The sequence below is a fragment of the Salmo trutta genome, chromosome 38, assembly GCF_901001165.1.
Source record: "Salmo trutta chromosome 38, fSalTru1.1, whole genome shotgun sequence".
Classification (NCBI taxonomy): domain Eukaryota; kingdom Metazoa; phylum Chordata; class Actinopteri; order Salmoniformes; family Salmonidae; genus Salmo; species Salmo trutta.
The window spans coordinates 12,081,319-12,109,269 of record NC_042994.1 but is presented as its reverse complement, the minus strand read 5'-3'; the positions used below and the strand labels follow the sequence as shown (position 1 = coordinate 12,109,269).

Sequence of the window (27,951 nt, the reverse complement as noted above, 5' to 3'; positions counted from 1 at the left end):
TAATTTCCACCTGTTGTCTATTCCATTTGCACAACAGCATGTGAAATTTATTGTCAATCAGTGTTGCTTCCTAAGTGGACAGTTTGATTTCACAGAAGTGTGATTGACTTGGAGTTACATTGTGTTGTTTAAGTGTTCCCTTTATTTTTTTGAGCAGTGTATGTCAATCGCCATGGCAATTGGTGGGTCACCATGGTGGCGGGGGGGGGGGGGGGGTAAAGGTAAAAACAGCATGGGTAAAGGTGTCCGCATGCTTCCCAGCCGAAAACAGTTCGGAAGAGTACATGCATATAATAATATGACGACATTGTGACGTTTTTGTTCATTTGGTAAGGTTTTTTGGGGCTGTTTGATGCACAGAAAATGTTTTCTTCTAGAGGCAAGCCAAAGTCAGTAGTTGAAGTCCACGCCCCTTCGTCGGTGATTGGTCAACAGTAGGGATTCAACGAGACAACTTCTTTTCCTGCACATTTCCTCCTTGAGAAATACTGCACCAAACATCATGCATCATGCTTAGATGTACAATTGTGCAACTAAGAGCTCTCAGATTAATTGTCTATTTTAAGGAAGTGTATACTGGCTACAGCGTCTCAAAATGGACAAATCATACTATTGAAGCTTTTTTCTCTTTTTCAGGCGAATGTCTTTTAAGGGAGTATGCAAGCACAATCACTCGGGTCGCCTAGCCAACTTCGGCTAGCAGCCAGCCGAACTGAAGCATGCCGACGCCTAACCTCGCTGGGATAGGGGGCGGTATTTTCACATCCAGATGAAAAGCGTGCCCAGAGTAAACTGCCTGCTACTCAGGCCCAGAAGCTAGGATATGCATATTATTAGTAGATTTGGATAGAAAACACTCTGAAGTTACTAAAACTGTTTGAATGATGTCTGCGAGTATAACAGAACTTATTTGGCAGGCGAAACCCAGAGGACAAACCAAACAGGAAAAAGAAAAATTGAGGTCACTCTTTTTAATGGGTTTTCTATGGAGATCTAGATTTCTAAGGCACTTGCTTGCCGTTCTTAATGCTTCCACTGGATGTCAACAGTCTTTAGAAATTGGTTGATGTTTTTCCTTTGTGTAATGAAGAAGTATTGCTGTTCAGAACGAGGGTCGAGTGAAGTGTACTGTTTGTTAGAGGCGCGTGACCTGAAAGCACGCTCCACTTTGTTTTCGTCCGGTATTGAACGCAGTTTATCCCGTCTTAAATTTTATCAATTATTTACGTTAAAGAATACCTAAAGTTGTATTAGGAAAGTTGTTTGAAATGTTTGGACAAAGATTACAGGTAACTTATGAGATATTTTGTAGTCATGTTGCGCGGTGTTTTTCTGGATGAAACGCACCAAATAAATGGACATTTTGGAGATAACGACGGAATTAATCAAACAAAAGGACCATTTGTGATGTTTATGGGACATATTGGAGTGCCAACAAAAGAAGATCTTCGATGGTAAGGCATGAATTATATAATTATTTCTGAGTTTTGTGTCGCGCCTGGCGGGATGAAATATGATTGTCTGTGTTTATTTGATGGGGTGCTGTCCTCAGATAATTGCATGGTATGCTTTCGCCGTAAAGCCTTTTTGAAATTGGACACTGTGGTTGGATTAACAAGAAGTTTATCTTTGAAATGGTGTATAATACTTGTATGTTTGAGGAATTTTAATTATGAGATTTGTTGTTTGAATCTGGCGCCCTGCAATTTCACTGGCTGTTGTCGAGGTGGGACGCTAGCGTCCCACAAATCCCTGAGAGGTTAATGGGAAATGTAGATGAAAATTTGACACATTACATTTTGTTCCTTAACACTTTAAAAAGGCAGGTGATGTTTTTCTAATTACACCAGGGCTGGGTAGAGAACGTGTCAGGCGTACCCGGGTATTACTGATGGCTTTCGCTCACGAAAACTCGGAAGCCGCCACCTGTTTCCATGAATTGCATTTGCATCACTCCGAGCCAGTTCCGTGTATTCTCATAACTTTTTGAATGTTGTGTGTTTATGTGTGCATACAGAAAGTTAGTGTGGCAATGGCTTTAAAAGCATATCCTTGCCTGGGAAGTTCCACACTGTAAGCATTTTCTCCAATTACAGGGAGAACTGGATTGAGAGTCTCCCGGTCCATATAGGGATGGGGGAGCTAGGTGTGTGTGTGGGGGTGGGGCATTGTGCATTATTGTGTGTGCGCAGCACGATGGGGTTTGATTGTGGGGAATAATCAGCGTTCCCCTGCCCTCCATACTAATAGAGGGCTGAGGCGCTCTCATTCTACCCCAACAGGGACTGCCTAGATGGGGAGGTCTGGTGGCTGGTCCCCCGTCTCACTGGAGCACCATGGCTAATGGGGGGCACAGGAGTTAATTCCGCAGCGCCTTATCTAATTTTCATACATATGAACACGCCAGGCAAAATCGATTACTGCAAACAAATTGAAACGTGAGAGGAAGGGAGGAGGAAGCGGGAGAGGTGATGAGGCTGGGGGGTTGTGGGTGTACAAACTTCTTTGTTCCACGTTATGTTTGAGTGATCATTAATATGGATGAAGAGACATCACAGCTGCATACTGATTTGCCCACACACACACACACACACATACATTGTGACATGGATGCTAACTGAAGTAAAACAGTCATATGCAACTTAGTGGGCCATGCAGCAGATTGAGCGGAGAACATTTTCTCTCTTGCTGACTTTGAAAGTAGCTATAGTGTGTCCATTTATTTGTTTCAGCTGAGTGTGTAGGCTGACGCTTGAACACACTCACCCCACTTCCTTTCTCACTTCCTTCCTTTCCCTCTCTCAGATTTTACACTTCTGTCATTTGACTTCAAACTAACCTTCTCAGTCTGTTGTTAGACGCCCTCCGTCACCCCTCGGCTTAAAATGGTTCCTTCTCGCTGGGTGACTCACCAACACCAGACGGAGCAGAGTCTCCCCCCCAGAGATAATGAGACAGACCTAAATGAGGTCAGAGGTCAAGAAAGTGCCATTGACCTCTAGACAACGCCAATGGACGTCGGGCCAATCCCCAAGGGCGAGGGCTGTTAGTTAGCGGTTAGACCGCCTGGGGTGTGTTGGGGCCAATCCCTGGTAACACAAACACACACCTTTTAGAGGGCGAGGTGCTGACCAGTACAACCTGAACAGATGCTCTAATTGGATTTAGAGTGGACCAAAGCCCTGGCCCCATCTGTCTAATGCCTGCCTGCAGGGGTTTAACACCGACACGCACTAACAATGACCCCCTGGCTTATTCACACGCAATGACAGATTCTTCACACACGCTAGACTAATTCGTTGGCTAAATACAATAGGAAACGTTTGATGTGGGGGACCGAGTGGCGCAGCGGTCTAAGGCACTGCATCGCAGTGCTAGAGGCATCACCACAGATCCTGGTTCGATCCCGGCTGTATCACAACCAGGAGTCCCATAGGGCGGCGCACAATTGGCCCAGCGTCGTCCGGGTTAGGTGAGGGTTTGCCCGGGGTTGGTCACTGTGCATCAGTGTGTGTTAGACGACGCTGGACTGACTCAGATAGGTGTAGGCAACAGGAGACCTGCTACTACACAGCCCTTATCTGTATGTCTTCTCCTTCATGGCTCATATGGACTCTCTTAATCAGAGCTGATTAGGGCCTTGTGTGTCAATCATTTAAGGATCTTTTTAAAAGCTATGCGGCTATGAGCGGCAGTTAGTCTTTCCACTCACCTTTGGCTTTCAGGTCAGCAGCCTAGAAGACACACAGGGAGATAGACAGAGAGAGAAGTCAACAGCTGTAAATGTGTTGTTTTTGTTCAATGATTATGTGGAGCTAGCAAAAACGGTACGTCATAAGTTTGTCATTGGCTAAAACATTAGCGCATAACAGGAAGGAACGTGTGTACATTTACACAACAGGAAACTGTTAAACTCAATCAAAGTAAACACGAGAAATTATATTCCTAGTAGATCTTCATTACATTGCAGGCTGCCAAATTGGATGCAGCCCACAATCACATATTCATACAACGAATGGCTAAATATCTCAAATGAAAATCAGATTGAAATGAGTTGAAAATGTGGGGATCTGAGACATACAACTGGCAGTAGGCTATGTGGGCCTGACTAGACATGCAAGGTAAAACGCCTCAGTCTTCAAGAGCAGAACAGCCCCACCTGGGAAGACGCCTGCTATAAAGTGCCTTGGCATGGCTGCTGGCTAGTGGAAGTGATCATTACAGGCTGTCTAATCTGTCTGAGTGCAAATGTGTGTGTTAGCAATCCAATCAATATGGGATTTTTGGGTCCGATACTAGGGAGGCAAAGGTCACCGATATACGTTCCAATGTTTTTTTAATTATTTTTATTTGTAGTTTTTCATTCCACCTCCTAAAAAAAAATTTTTTTTTTTACTCACAAATTGCACTCCAAAGGATTAACAGAACCTCTAAATGATTATTTATTAACTAAATATTAAAATTAACATTATTAAAGAACATTTTATTTGTGGTTTATATAACCACCAAAAAGCCACTATATCCTCTATGAATACAAAAGTAAATACAAAAACACTTGTTCAGTTGACCGTATGTACAACTTTAAGTTGTACCCATCTAAGGCAGTGGATAAGAATGCAGAAGTGTTTGTACTGAAGCACCACAAGCGCACTAATAAACAAGAAAGGCTGAAAGAGTTCCTAATGTCGCCACTAGATGTCAGCATTTCAATGGAGTAGATTCACCACAGTGCTTTACAACAGGTAAGTAAAGAAACACTATGGCAACCGAGCAACAAAGCACACGCTAGCAGTACATTATGAAAATCTTTTCTTACCGAAACCATAATGTGAATTATACTGTTATTCAATACAAAAATGTATGCATTTGGCTATATATTGCAACTGCAAATGGCATGCGCTGATGACTGAAAACGTTGATGCAGGAAAATGCTTCCCGCACTGATTTTAGTCTCACACGTTCACGGATGTATCACGGATTAGTCAGTGTTCACTTCGGCGTCAGTCCAGTGTTCGCACATAAGTAGCACAGACTGCTAGCTAGGCTAACCACATAAGTAGCACAGACTGCTAGCTAGGCTAACCACATAAGTAGCACAGACTGCTAGCTAGGCTAACTACATAAGTAGCACAGACTGCTAGCTAGGCTAACTACATAAGTAGCACAGACTGCTAGCTAGGCTAACTACATAAGTAGCACAGACTGCTAGCTAGGCTAACCACATAAGTAGCACAGACTGCTAGCTAGGCTAACCACATAAGTAGCACAGACTGCTAGCTAGGCTAACCACATAAGTAGCACAGACTGCTAGCTAGGCTAACCACATAAGTAGCACAGACTGCTAGCTAGGCTAACCACATAAGTAGCACAGACTGCTAGCTAGGCTAACCACATAAGTAGCACAGACTGCTAGCTAGGCTAACCACATAAGTAGCACAGACTGCTAGCTAGGCTAACCACATAAGTAGCACAGACTGCTAGCTAGGCTAACTACATAAGTAGCACAGACTGCTAGCTAGGCTAACTACATAAGTAGCACAGACTGCTAGCTAGGCTAACTACATAAGTAGCACAGACTGCTAGCTAGGCTAACCACATAAGTAGCACAGACTGCTAGCTAGGCTAACTACATAAGTAGCACAGACTGCTAGCTAGGCTAACTATATAAGTAGCACAGACTGCTAGCTAGGCTAACTATATAAGTAGCACAGACGGCTCGCTAGGCTAACTACATAAGTAGCACAGACGGCTCGCTAGGCTAACTACATAAGTAGCACAGACGGCTCGCTAGGCTAACTACATAAGTAGCACAGACGGCTAGCTAGGCTAACTACATAAGTAGCACAGACTGCTAGCTAGGCTAACTACATAAGTAGCACAGACTGCTCGCTAGGCTAACTACATAAGTAGCACAGGCTGCTCGCTAGGCTAACTACATAAGTAGCACAGACTGCTAGCTAGCTAGAATAACTACCTGGCTGGCTAGCTAGCTAAGTGAGCATACAATGAGGACAGGGCTCCTTGCTTGGTAAAAGGTACTTTTGATTATTTACTCATTGAAATACGCTGTCGCTGGCTGCCTGTGCGTGAATGGCGTGTGTCTATGTGCGACAGCAACATCTCCTTGGTTACCAGAGCCAGACTAGTGTTTCCAACAGAGCAGTGTGTGTCGCTACGGTGCCAGCTCTAATCTGTCTTTAAATAGGGTCCATACACCTGGCAGTGAGCTGCCTGCAGGGTTATGGGCTCTAGGATAATCATGAGGATAAACTAGGGAGGAACCCACACACTCAGTCATATAGAGACTATACTGAACACACCTACCTGGGGAACAGAAGTGAATGAAGGGGAGGAGGGAGGGAGAAGGTGTAGACTGATGGAGACATTTTTTAGAGGTACTCGGTTTGAGGACACACAGAGAGACAGGCACACAGAGAGACAGACACACAGAGAGACAGACACACAGAGAGACAGACACACAGAGAGACAGACACACAGAGAGACAGACACACAGAGACACAGACACACAGAGACACAGAGACAGAGACACACAGAAACAGAGAGACACAGAAAGACAGAGAGAGAGACAGAGAGACAAAGAGACTTAACACAACTCACCTGTTTCTGAGCAGCTTCCTTCTTGGTCTTTTCTTGCTTTTTATTTTTATTTTCTTCCATCAAATGGTTCTCTTCTCGTGTTGTTAGCTTCTCTCAGCTGCAAACAGAAAGGGAGAGGTTTTCAGAACAGGGCAGAGAGGAGCAGCAGGCTTTAAGTTCAGTAACCTAGCGCTACAATTTCCCTTTCATCCGCTTAGAGGTCAATGTCAGAGCTAGCAAACTTTTTCCAGAGAAGACTTTTAGACGCCAAGCACATTCAGCATTTCAGAAGTAACACATTGAGTTGCTTCTTAAATGCAATTGCCTTCATGGCCAGAGAGAGATTGGGGTTGGGGGGGAGCAACAGAGAGACACCCGGAAACTGACAGAGGGAGAAATGGGGGGGGGGGGGGGGGGAGATAGAAAAAAGGAAAGAATGAGAAAGAACAAACTCAAAGCCTTTCCCAAAGTCTGTCTCCAGTGGTCTGCCAGGCAGCCAAAGTAGTGATCAGATAGCTGGAGACCCAGCGAGAGAAAGTGGTTTATTTAAGACTATTTGTTTTGGCTGAAGTTTGGTGACGGTTCCTGGAAACTATTAAAGGTATGAGGAGGAGGAGAGGACTGGGGGAGCCTGTGTGTGTGTGTGTGTGTGTCTAAAGCCTGCTAATGCAGGTTAGCTATTCCAATCTGGTCAGTGTTGCCTGCTAAGTAAGTGCCACTCACAGTAGACATTCTTGTTATTATCTGGTCAATGGGAAAACTCAAGTGTGGTTAATACTAGACAGCTTCAAACTGACTGGCTGTTCCTCTCACTGCAAATCCAGCCTGCTATCGTGGGACTCTGGGATCTCACCGTACTCTTCAACTCCCTGCACACACACAATCGGTCATTGTGCTCTGTCCTCGGCAATAGGAAGGGCATAAACAATTTTTTTTATCAGTGCCTGAGTGACTGACACACACACAGGAGCTGACCTGAGTTCCTCCAGCCACAGACAAAGTGTCTACAGACAGTGTCCATAGGGGCCTGCATATGAATACATTGATGAATTATCATAATAATGAACAGAGAGTAATGACAGGCCCGCCTCCCGGTGTGTAGCCTGTTGGTAGGGGAATGGAACTGTCAATCAAAGTGACAGGCAGAGGTAGGGTAAGAGTGAGTAATGGTGGGGAGGAGTGTCCATAGGGACAGCCATGTTCTGACAGAGAGAGAGAGTGAGGGACCTGTTGCCTCAAGTTAAGGGCAACCAGTGAAGAACAAACATTGTAAATACAACCTGTTTATTTATTTTCCCTTTTGTACATCGTTACAACACTGTATATAGACATCATATGACATCTGAAATGTCTATTCTTTTGGAGCTGTAATGTTTACTGTAAATTTGTTATTGTTTATTTCACTTTTGTTTATTATCCATTTCACTTGCTTTGGCAATGTAAACATATGTTTCCCCATGCCAATAAAGCCCCTTAAATTAAACCGAGAGAGTGCAAGAGAGGGAGGGAGACAAGAGAGAGAAAGAACTTGGCAGACATGGCCATTAACAACTGTCAATCTACAGTACAGCTAGTGTACTGCTTAACAGTAGGGAATACTGACAGAGGACTTATCTAGCTGTAATGACTGAGGGAGGACAGTACAACTCACTATCAAACACCTATTCATTATAGAGGGAACTGTGTGTGTGTGTGTGTGTGTGTGTGTGTGTGTGTGTGTGTGTGTGTGTGTGTGTGTGGTGCACTAATATCTAATCAGGCAGAAAGGCAGGTTGGTTCTCTGCCTGGTAATAAGTAGGAGCTCAATAGTGTCTCCTCTCTCAGATCTGCCTATTAACCAGACCAGCGCTCCGGCACAGTGCTAACAATCCAACAACCCCATAGGCTACCACCCCCCGTCACCCGCCCCCTAATACCCCCTCGACCAATCACAATGCCCCGTCAGTCTAACTGGTATCTCTCCCCACCATCCCCCCCATGCTCTGATATTCCTTGGCACCAGTCCAAAAGCAGGGGGGGGGGGGGGGGTTTAGGCTAGCTGGCACTGTTCTGAATGTTGAAATCCCCCATAGAATAGAAAGGGGTGGAAGGAGACATTGGATCGGGATATAAAAATATCCGGCGGAACCCTTTGTGTGCTGGTATTTTCTGAAAGAGAGCCTCCGACTCAGTCCATCTACTGCTTCGTGACTACTAGCCTACCTCCGTCCTAGCCGTTGTTAACATGGGATCTCCCATACAACCCATCCGGTGGGCCAGCTTATGACAGAGGACACAGAAGCGGGGGAAGGGTTATGACAACAATAGTACACCACGTGTATTTATTTATTGAACTCATTTCCTAGAAAATACACAGTTAAGGAAACTGATAAAGGATGATGGTCGGTCTATTTTGGTAGCAGGCTAGTAGAGGTTGATCTAACAGACCACGCTGTACAGTACAACTACCTGACTGGTCCTGTATCCAAGATCATAACAAGCCATTGTTCACTGCTGTGCCCCACTCATCCATAGGAGAAAGCATTGGAAATCGAAACCTAATTTATTGATGTGTAGCCAGACTCATCTGTAAAAGAGACCTTGGTCTCAGCATGACTTCCTGTCAAAATAAAAGGTTAAATAAAATATTTAGCCTATGTAGGCTATTCCCTAAATATCATGTCACAGATATCCATTTCTGCACCGCAGCACAGACCAACTGAAAATAACTGATTGTTATTGTGCTGAATGTCCACTACTGTCCTTCATAGAAATAGATTCAATAGAACGGGCATCCCCATTCAAGTCAATGTTCTACTCGTCTGGTCTGAGCCAGAGATTTAACATGACAGCATAGCGCCAGTCCTTAACAGAGTCTTAGTGTTGTAACTGTCTCACACTAAACCCAAAGTAGTTGACACTCAATCTAAATCCTAGAAAGCACAGTACAATTTGAAGACTTAACTAGCAGCTGGGCCTAATCCGAGAAGAGACAAAAAAAGCAGCATAATTGTGCAGACTAAGAGAGTACTGCATCCAGCTACGACACTGAAGCAACCGCTCTGTCTCCTCACAGGAGTTGATCCTCCTCACAGGAGTTGTTCCTCCTCACAGGAGTTGTTCCTCCTCACAGGAGTTGTTCCTCCTCACAGGAGTTGTTCCTCCTCACAGGAGTTGTTCCTCCTCACAGGAGTTGTTCCTCCTCACAGGAGTTGTTCCTCCTCACAGGAGTTGTTCCTCCTCACAGGAGTTGTTCCTCCTCACAGGAGTTGTTCCTCCTCACAGGAGTTGTTCCTCCTCACAGGAGTTCCCTCCAGAGACAGGACAGAGTGGCAAAGGTGTGGTGGTGAGCATGGTGCCCTGCTTCTCACTTCTAATTACCCTCAAGGGAGCCAGGTGAGAGGAGAGAGGAGGAAAAGGAGAAAAGCAAAAAGGGGATGAGTGAATGAAAAGCGAGAAATGTACAGTATAGATTTTCAAATAGCATAGTTGTCCAATGACAGAACAAGAGAGAGAGATAGCAATGCAGACAGAGGGGGCACCAGTTTAGGGGAAATGACAAGGGCAGTGTGACTGTGCCCTTGTGTCCCCACTGAGCTGCTGACACGTCACCCCCAGAGTCAGGCTGACACCTTGGGTTGGCTGGGGATCAAGTTACACCTGCCTGACAGAGGCACTCCACACAGAGAGACGAGCTGACATACTCTGGTGAAGCAGTGCTCTCTGAACCTGCCTGGCACTCCAGTCTAGTAGGCATATACAGTGTCATATGCCTGTGTTATATACTGTGGAAGACCTATAGCCTAGATACATGTATATCGCCCTTCCCCATGTTTTTGGATTACACACTATGTATATACAGATTGATTTGTTTAGCCGCTTCATAGCACACATCTAACAATTGTTTATGGATAAAAATAGTAGCAGAGTTGAGCATTCAAAGGCGTTGCATTGCAAAGGTTTCCTTCCATCTGTGAGCTGCATATAAACTCTGCATGACCAGAATCAAAGCAGACAGGGAGGAAAGACTTATATGGTCTGTGAGGATCCTGCTACACAGAAATAGCAGTGCTTGTTAAGAGGGATTAACTGGTGTGTGAGAGAGAGAGACGCACAGCGGCACAGGGAGTCTGAGACGTGTTCACAGAGAGACGCTGGAGCTGCTGCTCACACCGGGGAGGAGGAGAGGAAAACCGGAGGATGAAAAGACAGGCAGAGCAACGCCAATTAAGAACAACAGCCGTCGGGAGAGGGAGATAGGGAAAGAAGAGAGCAGAGAGAGATAGAGGAGAGCATCTGTGAAGGGAGAGAAAAAGCTCACTGTGGAGCAGAGGAAAAACAAAAAACACAGCAAGATAGAGGAAGGGAGGAGAAGGAGAGATATGGAGAAAAGAGAAGCTTATTATATCCACGCACCTTGGGTGAGCAAGCAAGGAGGAGAGCCAGAGGAGAAGAGGGGGCTATAGCAGTGGGGAGAGAGAGAGACAGTCAGGCTCAGGCTGTAGGGCAGTGTGCAGAGCAGAACTAGACGCCCCTGACACAGAGACAAGGTTGCCACGACGGCCGCAAGGCAAACAGAGCTGCGGCATGTTCCGGAGCACTTCCGGCTAACACCGCCACTGTACGAACGAACAACGGAGCAAAGCCATGGAGGATGAGGAAGGGAAGAGAGGGGGGGGTGAAGTCCACAGTCTCCATCCCCCTTCCTTTTGCTTTCCTGCAGCCAGCCATTAGGAAACCACAGCTCTTGAGCCCTTTCACACGGCCATTATCCAGGACGGCTACCCACAACCTGGCTGGAGAGTAGTAATTAAACAGCCACCATTAAAGACTGAGGAGACTAGTGTAGTCTTAGGCTGTGTCCGAACTGGCAACCCATTCCCTATATAGTGCACTGCTTTTGGCCAGAGCCCCTACTCCCTATAAAGTGCACAGCTTTTGACCAGCTCTGGCACGTGCCTTAGTTTAGTCCAGCTTAAACTTCTAAATGAATGATACGTACTCATTGATTCTTGAAAAATATAACTTATAAATGCCTTATGCCCTTAATTTAACTGTCGTACCACACCAGAACCAAAAATAAGCTTGTTTTAATTCAATGTTTGTAAACAAAGTAAATGTAAACACTATTTAGCCTCAAAACATGCATAAAAAGATACATTTTGAAGTCACGGATGGTCAATACTTGCATCTATAGCTCTGTCTATGAATTTGAGGGTGGTTACATTTCTCCAGCCGAAACAGGGGTGGGGAGTTGGCTTTGTTATTGTTTCAACGGCTCATTGCCGCTTTAATGCTGATGGACGGGAAAACACGCCTGTAAATTCCCCAACTGAAGAAATAAAAACACAGTGTGTCAATCTCAGTTCTGGAGCATTCTGCTCATTCCAGTCACCAGTGCTGCTTTCAAGCCAGGTGGAGATCAGCATGTGGAAATATGCCGCCTGCCCTTATGAGTGGGAACAACAGCTATCTCATCTATTCTGCTGGGCTGACTCAATGAATGGAAAAGAGGGGGGTGGTTTTCATACTCTTGGTTGCTGGCTGGCGGCGAGAGCCCAACGAAAGCTAAGAATAAAATTCCTTTGAAGTTTTCTTTTAGAAATGATTAGACGTCAATGTCTTCGCTAGCTGCTTCCTCACCAAGTCAATAGGGAACTTATGTTCAGGCAGTTCATTAGGTAAAGAACTCAAAATTTAAGTTGATAAAAAGCTTCTGTTATGCCAAAGGCATATAGACTAGATTATCGGGGATTCTGCAGTGTATAGAGACGGCATGGGGAGTCCGTCAGTTTCTATACTTGTATTATTTTATTTATTTAACTAGACAAGTCAGTTAAGAACAAATTCTTATTTACGATGACGGCCTACCCGGGCCAAGCCCTCCCCTAACCCCCACGACGCTGGGCCAATTGTGCACCGCCCTATGGGACTCTCGATCACGGCCGGTTGTGATACAGCCTGAGATCGAACCAGGATCTGTAGTGACGCCTTAGACCGCTGCGCCACTCGGGAGCCTAAAGGACAAGGCTGTCAACGGCTGTGTTTAGGCAGGCAGACCAATTCTAATATTTTCCCCGCACTAATTGGTCTTTTCACATCAGATCTTTTTCAGAGCTGATCCGATTGGTCAGAAGGAGAAAAAATTATCAGTATTGGGCTGCCTGTCTAAAAGCAGCCTAAGCTGCCAATAAGGGAAAGTACCCTAGTACTTTTTTTCTAAGGCTGAGAAGAGTTACATGACCATAACGGTAATTGACAAAAGCTTAGTAGAGCACTGTACTCTGATAACCTGTACTTCAGCTGGGTTGACAAGCCACATAGGCCACTAGAAAGGTGAGAGAAAAGTGGGTCTATTTGTGAAACAGTCATTCTACTTCAACTCAAGATAGAGTGGAACATTGGCTGGTTGACAACAGTGCAGGAGCAACCTTAACAACCTCAGCTTTTGTTAATGATATGAGGTTGTTTTTATTACTTCATCAACTATACAGATCAAGATGTTTATCAGGATCAAGACAAATGTAAGCTAAAGCTGCCAAGCGAAGGCTCTAGTATCTACCATTTAGGCATTGGACTGCCTTGTTCCAGTACTACTATAGCCTAATAAAACTGTCAAAGCCTTGAGGACTCAACGAAATGAAACCGACAGAAGAAAAAGGCAAATAGTTGGTCTCTTGAATGGAGCCAGTTGACTACATTCCCTCAAGGTTGCTCTGACATTGACTGTCTGCCTTTCATTGCTGCCAACCACAGCAGAGAGAGAGAGGATCTGTCAAAAGAAAAAAAAGCAGAAAGCACAACAGTCTGAGAAAGAGGAAAAATAATATAGCTCAGATGTGTTTGAAATATGCTGCGAGGAGACAGACTGGGGGGGTCTGATAACTTACTAATGCCTTCATGGCTGACAAGATGAATGGGAATTGAGCTAATGTGCAATAGGACAAACAGGCCATCTTATCAAGGTACTGAAGTTACCCCATAAGTAGCTTATTGCAAAAGCTGTTTGTCATTTAGTGCTGTGTTCAACTCATGGAAATCTATGAAGTATTGGAACAGGCTGAGAAAAACAGCTGACGTGCATGTAGGCTAAGCTATCCAACCGGAAATGCAAGCCAATGTTAAAATATTTTGCCATTCAAAAGTGAAGTGAACAAACAAGACTCAATTGCCATGTGCACTAAAGCACTCAACACTACGCAGTCAAACTATGCCAAGTATGAATGCCATTCATGTCACTGGGCTGATTCAGACAAGCATCAATGAAGATGCAGGTGGGGATTTGACATGTATGTTCAAAATAAAGTCTCAACCTAACCTGGAAAAGCCTTAGCACACACGACTTATCCCACAGCATGTAGCCTAATATAACTTAAGTTATCCACATAACTGCAAACAAACATTGGCTATCCCAAAGAGATGTTTTTAGAGTAAGTAAGTTGTCATTACATTGTCTAATAGTCTGACAGAAACAGTACGGTAAGTCCAGCTTCTCTCTGTCCTCTACATGTGATGATGCCTCTCTGCCTCATGTCTCTCCAATTAGCCAACATAACGGGAGGGGGGAAGAGGGAGGCACCCACCAGCCCCAGCCCAGAAACCGACTGGACATTCCCCTAGATCGCTGCCAGACACAGTTCCTGCCTGGGCTCCCCCTCCCGACGCCCACTCCTGTGCCCCTGCCAGGCCCTCCCCGCTCACATGGATCAGACGTGCGCAGGCAGGCTGCACCATCGTTAGTTACAGCCTTCTACATTAGGGGTCCTGGCCGATCGACCTCACCCACCCCGTCCACATAAGCAACGGTTATTGAGGGGAGGGTTTCCATTTCCCACTTTCAACTTCTCCTGGCCTCACACACAAGAGGCCGACTCCCCTTGAAGTAATGACATATTGATTTTGTTTACTTTCAAGGAAGACTGCCTTAGAAGGAACTGACAAGTGTTGGCAGGAAAGGAACTAAACTAGCCACCACTGTCCACCCCATTGAAAGATCTTCAATTCATTCCAATTTTGATTACATTACACCAGTCAGTCAGACAACAGCTGTTTGGCTCAAGCTTCACCCCGGGAATTATAAAGAACACCCTAGTGCTATAGGATAATGGGTTTGGCAGAAGCCTTCACTGAATTAAGTTGATTTCACTGTTGACGCCCCTCTACCGCCAGCCCCTGACCAGCCTCAGTCATGATGACCCCTTGGCACACAGAGAGAGCATGTTATCCATCAGGCCTGTTTTTTTTAAAGGCTCGTAATCGCCAGGCTTAGTATTGCAGCGGTGCGCGGAAGCCTGGGCGAGACTGAGATCAGTGTGGGATCTGGATGGATAGACTGAGGCAAATGGAACCCTGTGGGTTTGCCTACTCTGCTCATGACGTTTTGTCTGCAAGGCTGTTGAGGACATCGACAGAGAATCCAAAGCAGCTTGTGTTTTTACATCCGCCTCAGGCAGCCTTCACTCCAATTTCAAACAAATGATCCTTCTGAACAGGAGATAAGGAAGGGTTTTGGTGTAGTGTTGCTAGGCAGCCATTCCTCGGCTCCTTTACAAGACTAATCAAAACAAACGTGTCGTTATCAGTCCGGTAATGAAACGGCTCCCTCTCCAGTCCCATGCATATTTCATTCCCTAAGCACAGCTCTACGTTGTTTTATAACATCTATCAGAATTGTCAAATAGTTTAATAAAATAATGCTTTTTTTTCCTGGAAAAAATTGCATTTTGTAACTGAAGGTCGAAATAACACCGGTAGGTTACAGTAACGTCATAAGTAGCCAACATCCTCATCATGTTAAGACAACATGCCCAATCAGTCCCTAGACTGCCCCTTCCTTCCCCATTGCCCTATCACCTGCTGTTGTCTGGAGAGGGTAATGGTGTCCGCATGCTTCCAATCCCAAACAGTTTGTGCATATATTATGACGATTGTGACTTTTTTTCGTTTTGGTCTTCGGCAAGGGGTTTTCCCGGCTGTTCGCAGAGCCGAAGTCTACGCCCCTTCGCCGGGCATTGGTCAACAGTAGGGATTCTTCAATTAGTTTATGGACAACAAACACTTATGTTTGGTGCAGTATTTTCTCAAAAAACACTTGAGAAATATTGCACCAAACATCTTAGTTAGATGTCAAATTGAGTGACTAAGATCTCCTTGGCAAAAACATCAACATTTGTGAAAGATTTGTTGAGTTATCCTAGATTAATTCAGAGTATTTTGAGGAACTGTATACTGGTTACGGCGTCTCCAGATGGACAGAGTACTATTTCAGCCGTTTAAATTTTTTCAAGCGAAGGTCTTTTAAGGGAGTATGCGAGCACACTCGTTCGGCCAGCTGAACCGAAGCATGCAGAAACCTTAAGCCACCAAACAGTATGGCAACCGACATAACTCCCCTTCACCAGCGGCTGCCGCCCCCCCACCCCTCAGACCCTTTTCACTTCCACTGGGTGCTTACAGACCCCTAAAACGTCTGTACAATTTTCCCATCCCCTCCCCCTTGAATGCCCGGGGGGGGGGGGGGGGGTTGAACAGGGGTGGTAAGGGAGGGGAGCCCTGTCCCCCTGACACAGGGAGAGAAAGGTTGCTGGGGTGTAGGGTTCGGGGGCTGTCAGTCGGGCTAGGGCGTCGCAGGGTGGAGGGGCGGCATCTTCACAAACTGATTAAGAACTGCAGCGCATTAACCAACTGGCAGCCAGAGCCTTCAGATTGACATTAAATGGTCACACTCCTCACGGTAAGTACGTTAAGCATTCTATATATACACATTAAGCATTCTATATACCCACCATGTCCCCCACTCCCGGTCTCTCTCCCCACTCGCTATGCATTTCATTATTGCCCCACTGGTGTGTGAAGATTGAGATAAATAAGATGGGGGGGTGGAGGCTATAGGATCTACTCCAGCACCTTGGGATGGGAGGATGCATAGGGATAGTAGGGGGAAAGCGACTCACAACTCATACCTTCCTCTACTGTATGAAAAGGGGGTAGTGATGTCTAACAAATAAACAAACACTGCACAGTGCAGTCCACATTATTATAGCAATTTGATGGAATGGAATCAACAGAGAAATAATGAACGTCTCAAATATTACGGTGTGTGGGGTATGTCTTTTGCCTACATTTCATGATGAATATGACACAATCAACTGACTTATTTGACATGGAAAGTATTCCCACCAAGAAAATCTGCGCTTTTCCTACAACACATGTATTCGCTAGAATCAGGACAGCCAGTCCATTCCAGTGCCATTCCAACCCGCGCTAAACTGACCATTCATTAGATTATGATATAACCTGCCTCTGGTGCTCCTAGTTTGCGAATCTGAACACAAAACTCTCGTGCATTTCCATCCAAACCCATGGATAAATCATGGTGTGTTTAAGAGAAGGCAGCCCCTGTCAATAACAGCTAACGTTACTAACGACTTCTCATCAAATTCTTTATAACCGTGAAACTAAGCCGATCAGCAATGCGCGTTACCCTTGCAGTTATATTTAAAGCTTCAGCTTGTTGGCATCAAGTCTTATCAGCCTAGCTACTATCGTTGACATTGGCTCGTTGACTGTAAAGCAAAAATAATATAGCTGACAATACCCTTTCCCATAATGTATTGCTATAAATCATCAGCTAATGTAAGTTAGTAAATAAAAGCAATGTAACTATGAAAACTGGAAGAGTAGAAAAACACTAACGGTAGTGTTAGTCCCCGAGTCACATAATAACAGAACACAATGTATGGGGCTCGGGCTGGTGGACGCCGCTTGTCAAACAAGCTGTGGTTGCATATCAATAAAGTATTCCTTACCTTGCGTAATCACACGTTGAGCTTTGGCAGCTTTCAATACAAAGTTGGTGCATGGCAGAGAATGATGCAGAAAAGCATTCTCCTGTGCTTTTTCCGAAAAATACCCGTAAATGACAAATCAGGAATTGAGTCTTCGCAGTTATCCAGCTAGCTAGCATTAGCCACATTCAGCTCTCGTGCTGCAGGGGCTTACTGACTGACTGGATAACTGTTCTAGCCGCTTCATAACAAAAATACCGAGGTCGATACTTGAAAAAACACACAGCAAGAACTTTGTATTTTAGCGTAACGATGCACTAAAAGGACAATTTTCGCAACACAAAACAATGCTAAACGTCAAAAGTATCACGTTATAGAAAAAAAAATATCGAAAAAAAGCAGCAAAACGAAAAAGCAACAGAAACAATTCGACTCAAAAAGTAGCTGAGTTGTTAACGTTAACTAGTTGGCATTAGTCATCGACTGTTGTAAGGAGTAATTAGCAAATTAAAGAAAACAGGCAGATTTCAGTAAATTGTCGACGAAAATTGCTAGCTAGCTAGCCAACTTGGGTTAAAGTGCAAAATGAAATAATTTGTGTTTAGGCCGCTAGCTGAGGAGCTAGCAGGTTAGCAACAACATCTGACCGACGACCTTGCTACTACGAATGCAAATTGAAAAACGAATCCAAGAAAATACATTCTCGAAAAATCCAAATGTAGGAGTGGACAGTCATAATGCGTTCAGTGAGCTATCGTTGACAGCGTTCTTACAGCCATTTTGTTCAAACTAAGACCGCTCTCTCTCTCCTGTGAGCAGAAATCATGTAGGAAGTGGCCCCCATGCCCAAGCAGCCAATCCACGTGATCTCCCACTAACAACACAGCATGATCCCGCCCCGTCGTACCCTTGACAATGGCAGTCTGATTTGCTCACTAGAATAAATGATGGACAGGCAGATATAGAGGATGATAAAATAGTGCATGTCTTATTAACAGCCTACCTTGGGCACTATTCAGTTGCGTATGTGTGGTAAATATGTGGTAATGACTACCATATAGGTTATTTCTGTAGGCCATGTAAATCACCAATATGTTTATATTTACGGCAATGCAAAATAACACATTTAGTTCTGTGAATAAAAGGCTAAATACTTTCAATAATGTATCAAAATAGCATGTGATTACTTTGCAAATTAGAAGTTTATGCTAGAAGAATAAATAATTTTACAAGGGCCCTTGATTCTATCACATTACCTTCCTCAAAATCTTGAAGTAACATGAAGTCCACCAAGAAGGAGCATATTTCAATTGCAGACTAATTAACAATTGATTGATGAAGGACGACTATTCCCCTTGTTCTGCTTCTCAGATTCAAGAAAGGATTGTGGCCCCAACTCATTCTCAATGCCTCTTTTCTTATGGAAACGACCATGCATCGTGCAGTATGCACACAGAGGGAATAGGTCAAAGTTGTAATCCACAAAGGGAGAACTGACCAGTGAGAACAGCCTAGACTAGACTGCACAGCCCCATAGATCACAGCAGAGACTGTCAATGAGAAAGCCAGAGCCCAGACAACGTTTCTTCCTATTCAAGGCAAGCTGCCCAAAGCTATTGCGAAAGCCAAATCTAGCTGAATGGGAAAAACAGCTGTTTAAACTTGTGGGTTAAGGGAGGTGAGCAGAGAAGGCTGCATTCCTTTTGTTTGCATGTGATAACAAACTTGTAATACTGCCACACATACAGTGAGCTCCAAAAGTAAAACTATGAGGTTAAAGTGCAGACTGCTAGCTTTCATTTGAGTGTAAGTTCATCCATATTGGGTGAACAGTTTAGAAATTATAACCCTTTTTGTTCATAGTCCCCCCCATTTTAAGGGACCAAAAGTATTTGGACGAATGCAGTTATATGTGTATTAAAGTAGTAACAAGTTAAGTATTTGGTCCCATACTCATAGCACGAAATGACAACATCAAGCTTGTGACTACATATTTGTTGGATGCATTTGCTGTTTGTTTTGGTTATGTTTCAGATTATTTTGTGCCCAGTAGAAATTAATTGTAAATAATGTATTGTGTCATTTTAGAGTCACTTATATTGTAAATAAGAATATAACATGTTTCTGAACACTTCTACATTAATGTGGATTCTACCATGATAATGTGGATGCTACCATGAATCCTGAATTAATTGTGAATAATGATGAGTGAGAAAATTAGACGCACAAATATCCTACCCCCAAGACATGCTAACCTCTCACCATTACAATAACAGGGAAGGTTAGCATTTTGGGGGGGTATGTGTCACTGTCCCAATACTTTGAGGTCACTTTATATACTGTATATATTGTAGGTAGGTGTGAGGTTATTCACATTACAATACTGCACTTTTGTAGAGTGCATTTTGCAAGCACCTGCCAGCATCAGAGCAAGCCTGCCATCCAGGCAGGCTAATGCAGAACTAACATCCACATTTGCAGAACTCTCACCACAAATTCTGTGACCTTACAAATCATTAGTGCACTTTAAAAAGAGAGATGGAGATCTATGCCCCCACGTAGGACACCATCACATCTCCCACTTTAACAGTGAGTGGCAAATAGCTGGACGTGAATGCAGAGAAGAACAAAAGGGTAAACAACTGACATCTATTCTGAGTTTACATCCTAAATGGCAACCTTTTCCCTACATAGTGCACTACTTTTGACCACCATTACAATAACCACCATTACAATAACAGGGAAGGTTAGCACATAGGGAATAGGGTGCCATTCGGAACAATACTTAATCAGTGCCGCATTTATTTATTTTTTTAGGAGTCTCGGATGATTCTTTGACTTGGGCCAATTTCCCTAATTGCTTTCACATTTAAGCTAGCCGTCTGATGGAGGGGCGGCAATGAGAAAGGTCTGGTTGATATTCTGTTAAGAGGAAATCCAGACACGAGGAGAGGCGGACGGACTGCGGCGCTGGCAATCACTCACTTTCTCCTCTCTTCTGCTCTCCTGGGATACTCCTCTCCTCCTTTCCTCCGTCTTTCTTTCCCTTTCTTTCTTTTCATCATTTAAGCGCCCTGTGCTCATGTCTTTTGTTTTAATTCCAGTTCAATCATGAGTGTGATCCACAGAAGGTTTTCATTTCTTGCCTGCCGTGAGATCTTGCTAGCAGAGAGACACTCCCACACACAAGTTACTGTATATCTGCACACACACTATTGTGGCTACATGTATATTTGATGCATGTGCTTTGGATACAGTTTAAAATTTTTTTTCAATGTTATACTTTAGACATGCTTGCCATGAGGGGATGTATCACTCCCTTCTGAAACATTTATAGACAGTCAAAACTGAGATAGACACGTAATCAGGAACCAACTGTACAAAGCAAATCTCAATAGGTTTGGCATTTCTTTAAGAAACAGACAGAGACATTCCATGTGTATTGATGATGAAGAATACTAGCCTGGTCCCAGAGCTGTTTGTGCTGTCTTGCCAAGTCCTATGGTCATTGGAGAGCTAAACATTTACAAGACTGCAGAAACAGATCTTGAACCAGGTCAGAAGAAAAGTACATATAAATGACAATCCAGCTTTTCCAAAAAGTCTACAATTTATCAGTTCTCACGACACGAAAGCCCCTCTCCCAATTTTCAGTTTATTGCCTTATCTTGTGGAATTAGGAATTAACAAAATAAATATGACCGGGTGAAAAGCCAAACAATTCACTGAATGACGAGCCAAAAAGTGATTCTTTGTTTAGACTCCCTCCCTTGTCATTACGTCTGTAAATGGCACCCTATTCCCTAAGTAGTGCACTACTTTTAACATGAAATGGCACCCTATTCCCTATATAGTGCACTACTTTTGACCCAAAATGGCACCCTATTCCCTATATAGTGCACTACTTAGTATTTTGGGTCGGCAGGTAGCCTAGTTAGAGCATTGGGCCAGTAACCGAAAGGTTGCTAGATCAAATCCCCGAGCAGACAAGATTAAAATCTGTCGTTCTGCCCCTGAACATGGCAGTTAACCCACTGTTCCTAGGCCGTCATCATTCCATACTGCTACAGGTATAAGATTCATTTAGCAATCCAGGAACCGTGAAACTAGTCATTTACTGTAGTAGTGGTAGGGCTGTCATATAACCAATACTGTCATCTTCTATGAGGGCCATACCATTGTAATGTGATAAGAGGGACTTTAGAAAGCATATTGCCATACCCATCAGGTGGACAGAGCCTTTTTTATTATAGGCCTTGTAAAGATTACAACGAATTACCCAGAGAACAGAGGGCAAGGCCAATAAAATCTGTGAAAGAGAGTGAGAGGAATAGAATCTGGAATAGAGAGCGAGAGAGAGGCAGAGCCTGTTCACCAGTGCAGTGCGTAGTGGACCTTGGCCACAGGGTGACTGATTCAATTTCTATACAGGGGACAACAACAAGCAGAGCTTCTACAGAATAGCCGGTTACAGCAACAGGCCTAGGGGACTGTATCGACTGAGGGAGGGGTGTGTGTGTGTGTATTGTAGTGTTGGTGGTTTGTTATATGGGCCAAGGGGAGAGTGGAGCAGTGTGGTGCAGTAGGACAGCGTTTCTGAGCTGTGGTAATTTCCCCAGAGAGTACTGGCCAGGGAGAGGGAGGAGAAGGAAGGAGGAGTGGAAGAGGAAAGGAGGAAGGAAGAGAGAGGGAGTGTGTTCAGAAATAATGAGGGATGATACAAACAGTATAGACTGGAGTAATGGAAAGAGTGGCGAAAGAGAGGAAAGGAAGGTTCATCCAACGCACAGCATCATTAAAAACTATTTTCAAGCTTTATTTTTGTGACCACTGCTGTCAACACATTTAATAAGACCATTTCTATTCTTCTTTCCAACGTATCATTTTTATCAATAAGCAGTTTAAGTGCCCTATTGTTTTTGTGGCTAATTCCATCTATTAATTACACTTCAGGTTTACTGATGACCTTGCATATTTTGTTGTTCGTGGTGCCCCTTAATATTAGCATACATTAATCCCAGCTTTTCTTTCATCCCCAACGAATAGCTCTTTGCATATTGTTTTGTGTGTGTGTGTACATGTGAGTGTGTGTGTGTGTGACTTGGGCAGAAGCTCACCGGAGCAGAGTATCGGCAACTTATTTTCTACTGCTAGAGCTCCTGTTCCTGTTATAGAATATTTTTGTGGAGCACCTGTACATAAATATAAACAGTACCAGCACCCAAAATTAGTACTGGGACCTATTTCAGTCATAGTCAAGCACTGTGTGTGTGTTTGTGTGCATACATTAACGTATGCATGGGTATTTGCCCCCGCCCTCTCCACAAATTCATTAAAGGGAATAAGACCTGCGTGGATTTTATGGTGTTTTGGGAACTGACTGGATAATCAGATTTATTGCACACTTAAGCTTAATTAATTGCATTTATGGATTCAAATTAATAATGAAGTGCTAACAAGCGTTGTTTCTGTTTCATCAACCTGCAGAGAGGCAGGCCGCTGGAACGATGATAATGACCTGGGGATGGGACAGGAGAGCTGTCAATCAACTAAGGTTCAACTCAACAATATCAACTCTTATAGAATGCCATGTTCCTCTAACTACCAATGAAATTAGCCAAATGTAGCCTACTGGATGTATTTGAAATGGGGTTGGATTAATTTGTTTTGTATGCAAATATGGCTTCTGGTTTAGAAATCTATGATTATAGGAATAGACAACTGATTCAACCACTAACAGATTTACAACAGAGGGGAAAAATAAGTGTGTGTGTGTGTGTGCCTGCATGCACGCACATACGCACGCACGCACACACACACGCACACACAAACTCACACACACACGCAGGGCCCCATCGTCATCGATCAGCCTGTATTGACTGACACAGAGCCACAGAACTGCCGTGTGTATTGTACACACACACACACACACACACACACACACACACACACACACACACACACACACACACACACACACACACACACACTGCTGTTGACTTTAATTTTCACTGGCTGCCTGGCGTGGAGATTACTGGGGGGGGAGGGAGAGTGTGGGTGTTTTGGAATAGGAGCGATGGCGGTGGAGGGAGGAGAGATGAATTTTTTGTGGGTACAGTGGCTTGACCTTTGACTTGAGGGCACATACTGTACTCAATGTTGGTGGGACGTGCTGTGGTTTCACATTAGCTGGCAGAGCTACAATGTTATGGCTATGGATGGAAATCATATTGCGCACACACACACACACAAAGACAAACCACATCTCCATAAACATGCACCCACACACAAACAAAACAACAATGCGAGGGACAAGCAAATCAATAACAACACGGCTTTTATCCGCCAAAAGGCAGCCAAGTCATTCCCTCTCCCATATAAATGTAGGTGGCATATCCAAAGGCTAGGGCTGATACTTAGGAGTCCATTAACAGAGGTCTGAGATGGGTTAATTCACTGTTTGCAGCACCAGGAACCCCAGGGCCTCAGGGCACAGAGAGAGAAGGGAGGGATCCAGAGAAGATGGAGAGGGGGTAGGGTGTTGGTTGGGTGTTGGAGAGAGGGGTTTGTGGTGAGCAATATCATCCCTTTCCCCTCTTTCTCTCTTTGCCTCTCTGCCCACCGCCATGTCATTTTGATTAATGCTGCTTTCCTTTGCGGTCACAGGAATAGTGGGACCCCCCCCCCCCCACACACACACACATACACACACACATGGATTTGAGGGGGGTAACGGCGGCATAATTCACTCCCTGGTGAAAGCTGTGCTCTCTCCACGGCGGCTGTGGCTCTAATCTGAAATGTAATCAAAACTGTCCGTAATACAATGTGTTTCAAGAGGCTAGAGAGAGACGCCTAATGATATATTTTATATTTGAGATTCTTCAAAGTAGCCACCCTTTGCCTTGATGACAGCTTCGCACACTCTCAATTAACAGGTGTACCTTGTTAAAAGTTACATTTCTGGAATTTCTTTCCTTCTTAATTCGTTTGAGCCAATCAGTTGTGTTGTCACAAGGTAAGGGTGGTATACAGAAGATAGCCCTATTTGGTACAAGACCAAGTCCATATTATGTCAAGAACAGCTCAAATAAGCAAAGAGAAACGACAGTCTTTAAGACATGAAGGTCAGTCAATGCGGAAAATGTCAAGAACTTTGAAAGTTTCTTCAAGTGCAGTCGCAAAAACCATCAAGGGCTATGATGAAACTGGCTCTCATGAGGACCACCACAGGAAAGAAAGACCCAGAGTTGCATAACCCCAGTATATCATGGACAGAGAGGAGGTTGTTGGGTTGGTCGCAGGAGTGTCAGGGGAGGTGTCTCTCTGTGTCAATATGTGCCACCTCCGTGGAAAGTCTGGACCAGGCCGCCCACGTCCCTATCCTGGAGGAGTACCGGGACCTACAGGTGGCCTTTTCGAAGACACATGCCACGTGCCTGCCCCCTCATCACCCATGGAACTGCACTATCGACCTACTGTCTGGTTCTATCCTCCCGCGAGGGCACATCTACCCTCTTTCACGTGCAGAGACCGAAGCCATGGAGGCCTACGTCCAGGAGGCGCTGGCCCAAGGATTCATCCGTCCTTCCACCTCTCCGGCCGCCTCCAGCTTCTTTTTCGTGAAGAAGGAGGGAGGTCTCCACCCCTGTATCGATTACCGGACACTGAATAAGGCTACTGTTAAATTCAGTTATCCCCTGCCTCTCATACCCACTGTGACCGAACAGAAGCATGGTGGTAAGTACTTTACTAAATTGGATGTACGCTGTGCCTACAACCTGGTGCGCATCAGAGAGAGGGATGAATGGAAGACTGCCTTCAGCACCAGCATCGAGCACTACGAATACAGGGTAATGCCCTACGGCCTGACAAATGCACCCTCGGTGTTTCAATCATTCATTAACAAGGTGTTTAGAGACATGTTGGGTTGCTGTGTAGTGGTGTAGATAGACAACATCTTGGTGTACTCCCCTACACATGAGCAACATGTCTCTCATGTCTGGTCTGTGTTGGAGAGGCTGATAGGGCATCACCTGTACTCCAAGGTGGAGAAGTGCCTTTTCTTTCAGCAGGTGGTCTCCTTCCTGGGCTATCGGATATCCACCGCGGGAGTGGAGATGGAAGAGCATAGGGTCAATGCAGTACGGTCGTGGCCTGTTCCATCCAACATCAAGGCAGTGCAGCGCTTCCTTGGTTTTGCCAACTGTGCCAGGCGCTTCATTAGGGGTTTCAGCAGAGTGGTGGCCCCTCTCACCAGCTGCGCTGGACTGGGGAGGCCAACGAAGCCTTCTGTGCGCTCAAGGAACGTTTTATTAACGCATCTGTTCTGGCACACCCTGACCCGTCTCTGTCCATCGTGGAAGTGGACGCCTCAAACTGTAAATTCCATCCATGCGCCTTCTACCCACGGAAGTTGTCTCCCGCAGAGCGGAATTACGACGTGGGGGATCGTGAGTTGTTGGCCGTCAAGAAGGCGCTGAAAGCATGGCGGCACTGGTGGCTGGAGGGTGCTAAACACCCATTCATTGTCTGGACAGACCACAAGAACTTGGAGTACATTCAAGCAGCGAAGAGGCTGAACCCGCGTCAGGCTAGGTGGGCCTTATTCTTCACCAGGTTTGACTTTACCCTCTCCTACCGGCCGGGATCAAAGAACGTTAAGGCCGATGCGTTGTCCCGGGTGCATGACACAGAGGATCGGAGGGAGAAAGTGACACCCATTATTCCCCTGTTCCGCATTGTGGCTCCTGTGGTGTGGAATGTGGACACGGACATCCGTCGAGCCCTGCTACAGGAGCCCTCACCTGCCCACTGTCCCGAGGGGCGTATCTACCTGTCCTCTGTAGTGTGGGACTCCTCTCCTGGGCACACACAGCACCTGTGTCGGGGCACCCGGGTATAGCCCATACTATCGACTGTCTCTCCGCCAAGTACTGGTGGCCCACCTTGTCCCGGGACATCCGGGTTTACGTCTCTTCATGCTCCACCTGCACACAGAGCAAGACACCTAGACACCTCCCCTACGGCAAACTTCACCCGCTGCCGGTTCCACATCAACCCTAGTCCCATCTCTCTGTGGACTTTGTCACAGACCTTCCCCCCTCAGAGGGGCACACCACCATCTTGGTCGTCGTGGACCGGTTTTCCAAAGCCTGTCGTTTTATTCCTCTGCCTGGTCTCCCTACAGCTCTGCAGACCACGAAGGCTCTCTTCTCTCAAGTCTTCTGGCACTACGGGATCCCGGAGGACATCGTGTCTGACCGTTGTCCTCAGTTCACCTCCCGTGTCTGGAAGGCCTTCGTGGAACGACAGGGGATCACGGTCAGCCTCACCTCCGGGTACTGTCCCCAATCAAATGGGCAGGTGGAAAGGGTAAATCAGGAACTGGGTAGGTACCTTCGTAGTTACTGTCAGGACCAGCCAGGGGAGTGGGTTGCGTTTCTGCCTTGGTCAGAATTGCGCACAAAACTCCCTCCGTCCCTCCTCCACTAACCTCTCACCCTTTCAGTGTGTTCTACGCTATCAGCTGGCCCTGGCACCGGAGTCAGATAGAGGCTCCTGCGGGGGACGATTGGTTCTGGCGCCGAGGTGGTATGGAACACCCCGCAAACCCGTCTCCAGTGCGTCATCCTCCGGCAGAAGGCGCAGGCCGATCATCACTGCAGTGTGGCCCCGGTCTTTCACTCCGGTGGCAGGGTCTGGCTTTCTACGAAGGACCTGCCCCTCTGGCCTGCCCTGGTGGAAGCTGAGCCCGCGGTTTGTGGGGCCATTCAAAGTCCTAAGGAGAGTCAATGAGGTGACGTACAGATTACAGCTCCCCGTCAATTACCGTATCTTACCCTCATTTCATGTATCTCTCTTCAGGCCAGTGGCAGCTGGTCCTTTGGCTAGTGCTGGACTCCACGACGCACCTCCCCCTCCCTTGGACATCGAGGGGCCCCGGCGTACTCCGTCCACAGCCTGTTGGACTCTCTGCATTGTGGGGGCTTCTCCAGTACCTGTTCGACTGGAAGGGGTATGGTCCCGAAGAGTGGTGCTGGGACGTTGGGTCGTTCTTTCATTCGAGACTTCCACAGGCGTCGTTCCGACCGACCCACACCGCATAATGAAGAGGGTTAAACCAAGGCCTTATACCTTTTAAAGGGTTAATAAGTTATGTTATGATAAACTGTAAAGGTCTCCTCTTCAGGAGGAGTGTGTGTGTTAAAACCTGTTGTGACCTTCAGACACTATCAGAAGGCGTCTACGTTCAGACTCCTCCTGTCTGGGTCCCACCGTGGTTATCTGGTTTTCTGAGAACACAAGGCTGCCACAGACCTGATGAAACCAGCCACCTGTCAGAAGATGCTAGGACTTGTTCACCTTGTTATGACCCTATACTTGTGATGAAAGGTCAAGCTTCGGTCAAACCCACTTCTGAGCTTTTAACTGATAAGATGGTTGCTGCTGTCAGGGGGAGATTAGATTGATTAAGATGTTGTTGCCAGGAAAACTCACGCAAGGAGGTCTGGGAGAGGCTATATGAGTTACAGGATGTCTTAGACATTTTGCAGAACTTGGGGAGAACTATCATATACTGTTATAC

The 27,951-nt window shown here is 45.4% G+C and overlaps 1 protein-coding gene across 4 annotated transcripts in view; it reads right to left on the bottom strand.

The window, feature by feature from the left end:
• LOC115178916 (trinucleotide repeat-containing gene 6C protein) overlaps positions 1 to 18,205 on the bottom strand; it is a 65,695-nt gene extending 47,490 nt beyond the window's left edge. For 3 of the 4 annotated variants that reach the window (XM_029740348.1, XM_029740350.1, XM_029740353.1), the window contains exons 1-3: positions 17,385 to 18,202; positions 6,619 to 6,715; positions 3,713 to 3,734 (exon numbers count right to left, since the gene is read on the bottom strand). In XM_029740348.1, coding sequence (XP_029596208.1) covers positions 3,713 to 3,734; positions 6,619 to 6,678 — 82 coding nt within the window. In that variant the 5' untranslated portion in view covers positions 6,679 to 6,715; positions 17,385 to 18,202. Of the gene's footprint in view, positions 1 to 3,712; positions 3,735 to 6,618; positions 6,716 to 10,992; positions 11,037 to 17,384 lie in introns of all 4 variants that reach the window. The other variant, XM_029740349.1, reaches the window with a different exon arrangement.
• Between the last annotated feature and the right edge of the window lie 9,746 nt (positions 18,206 to 27,951).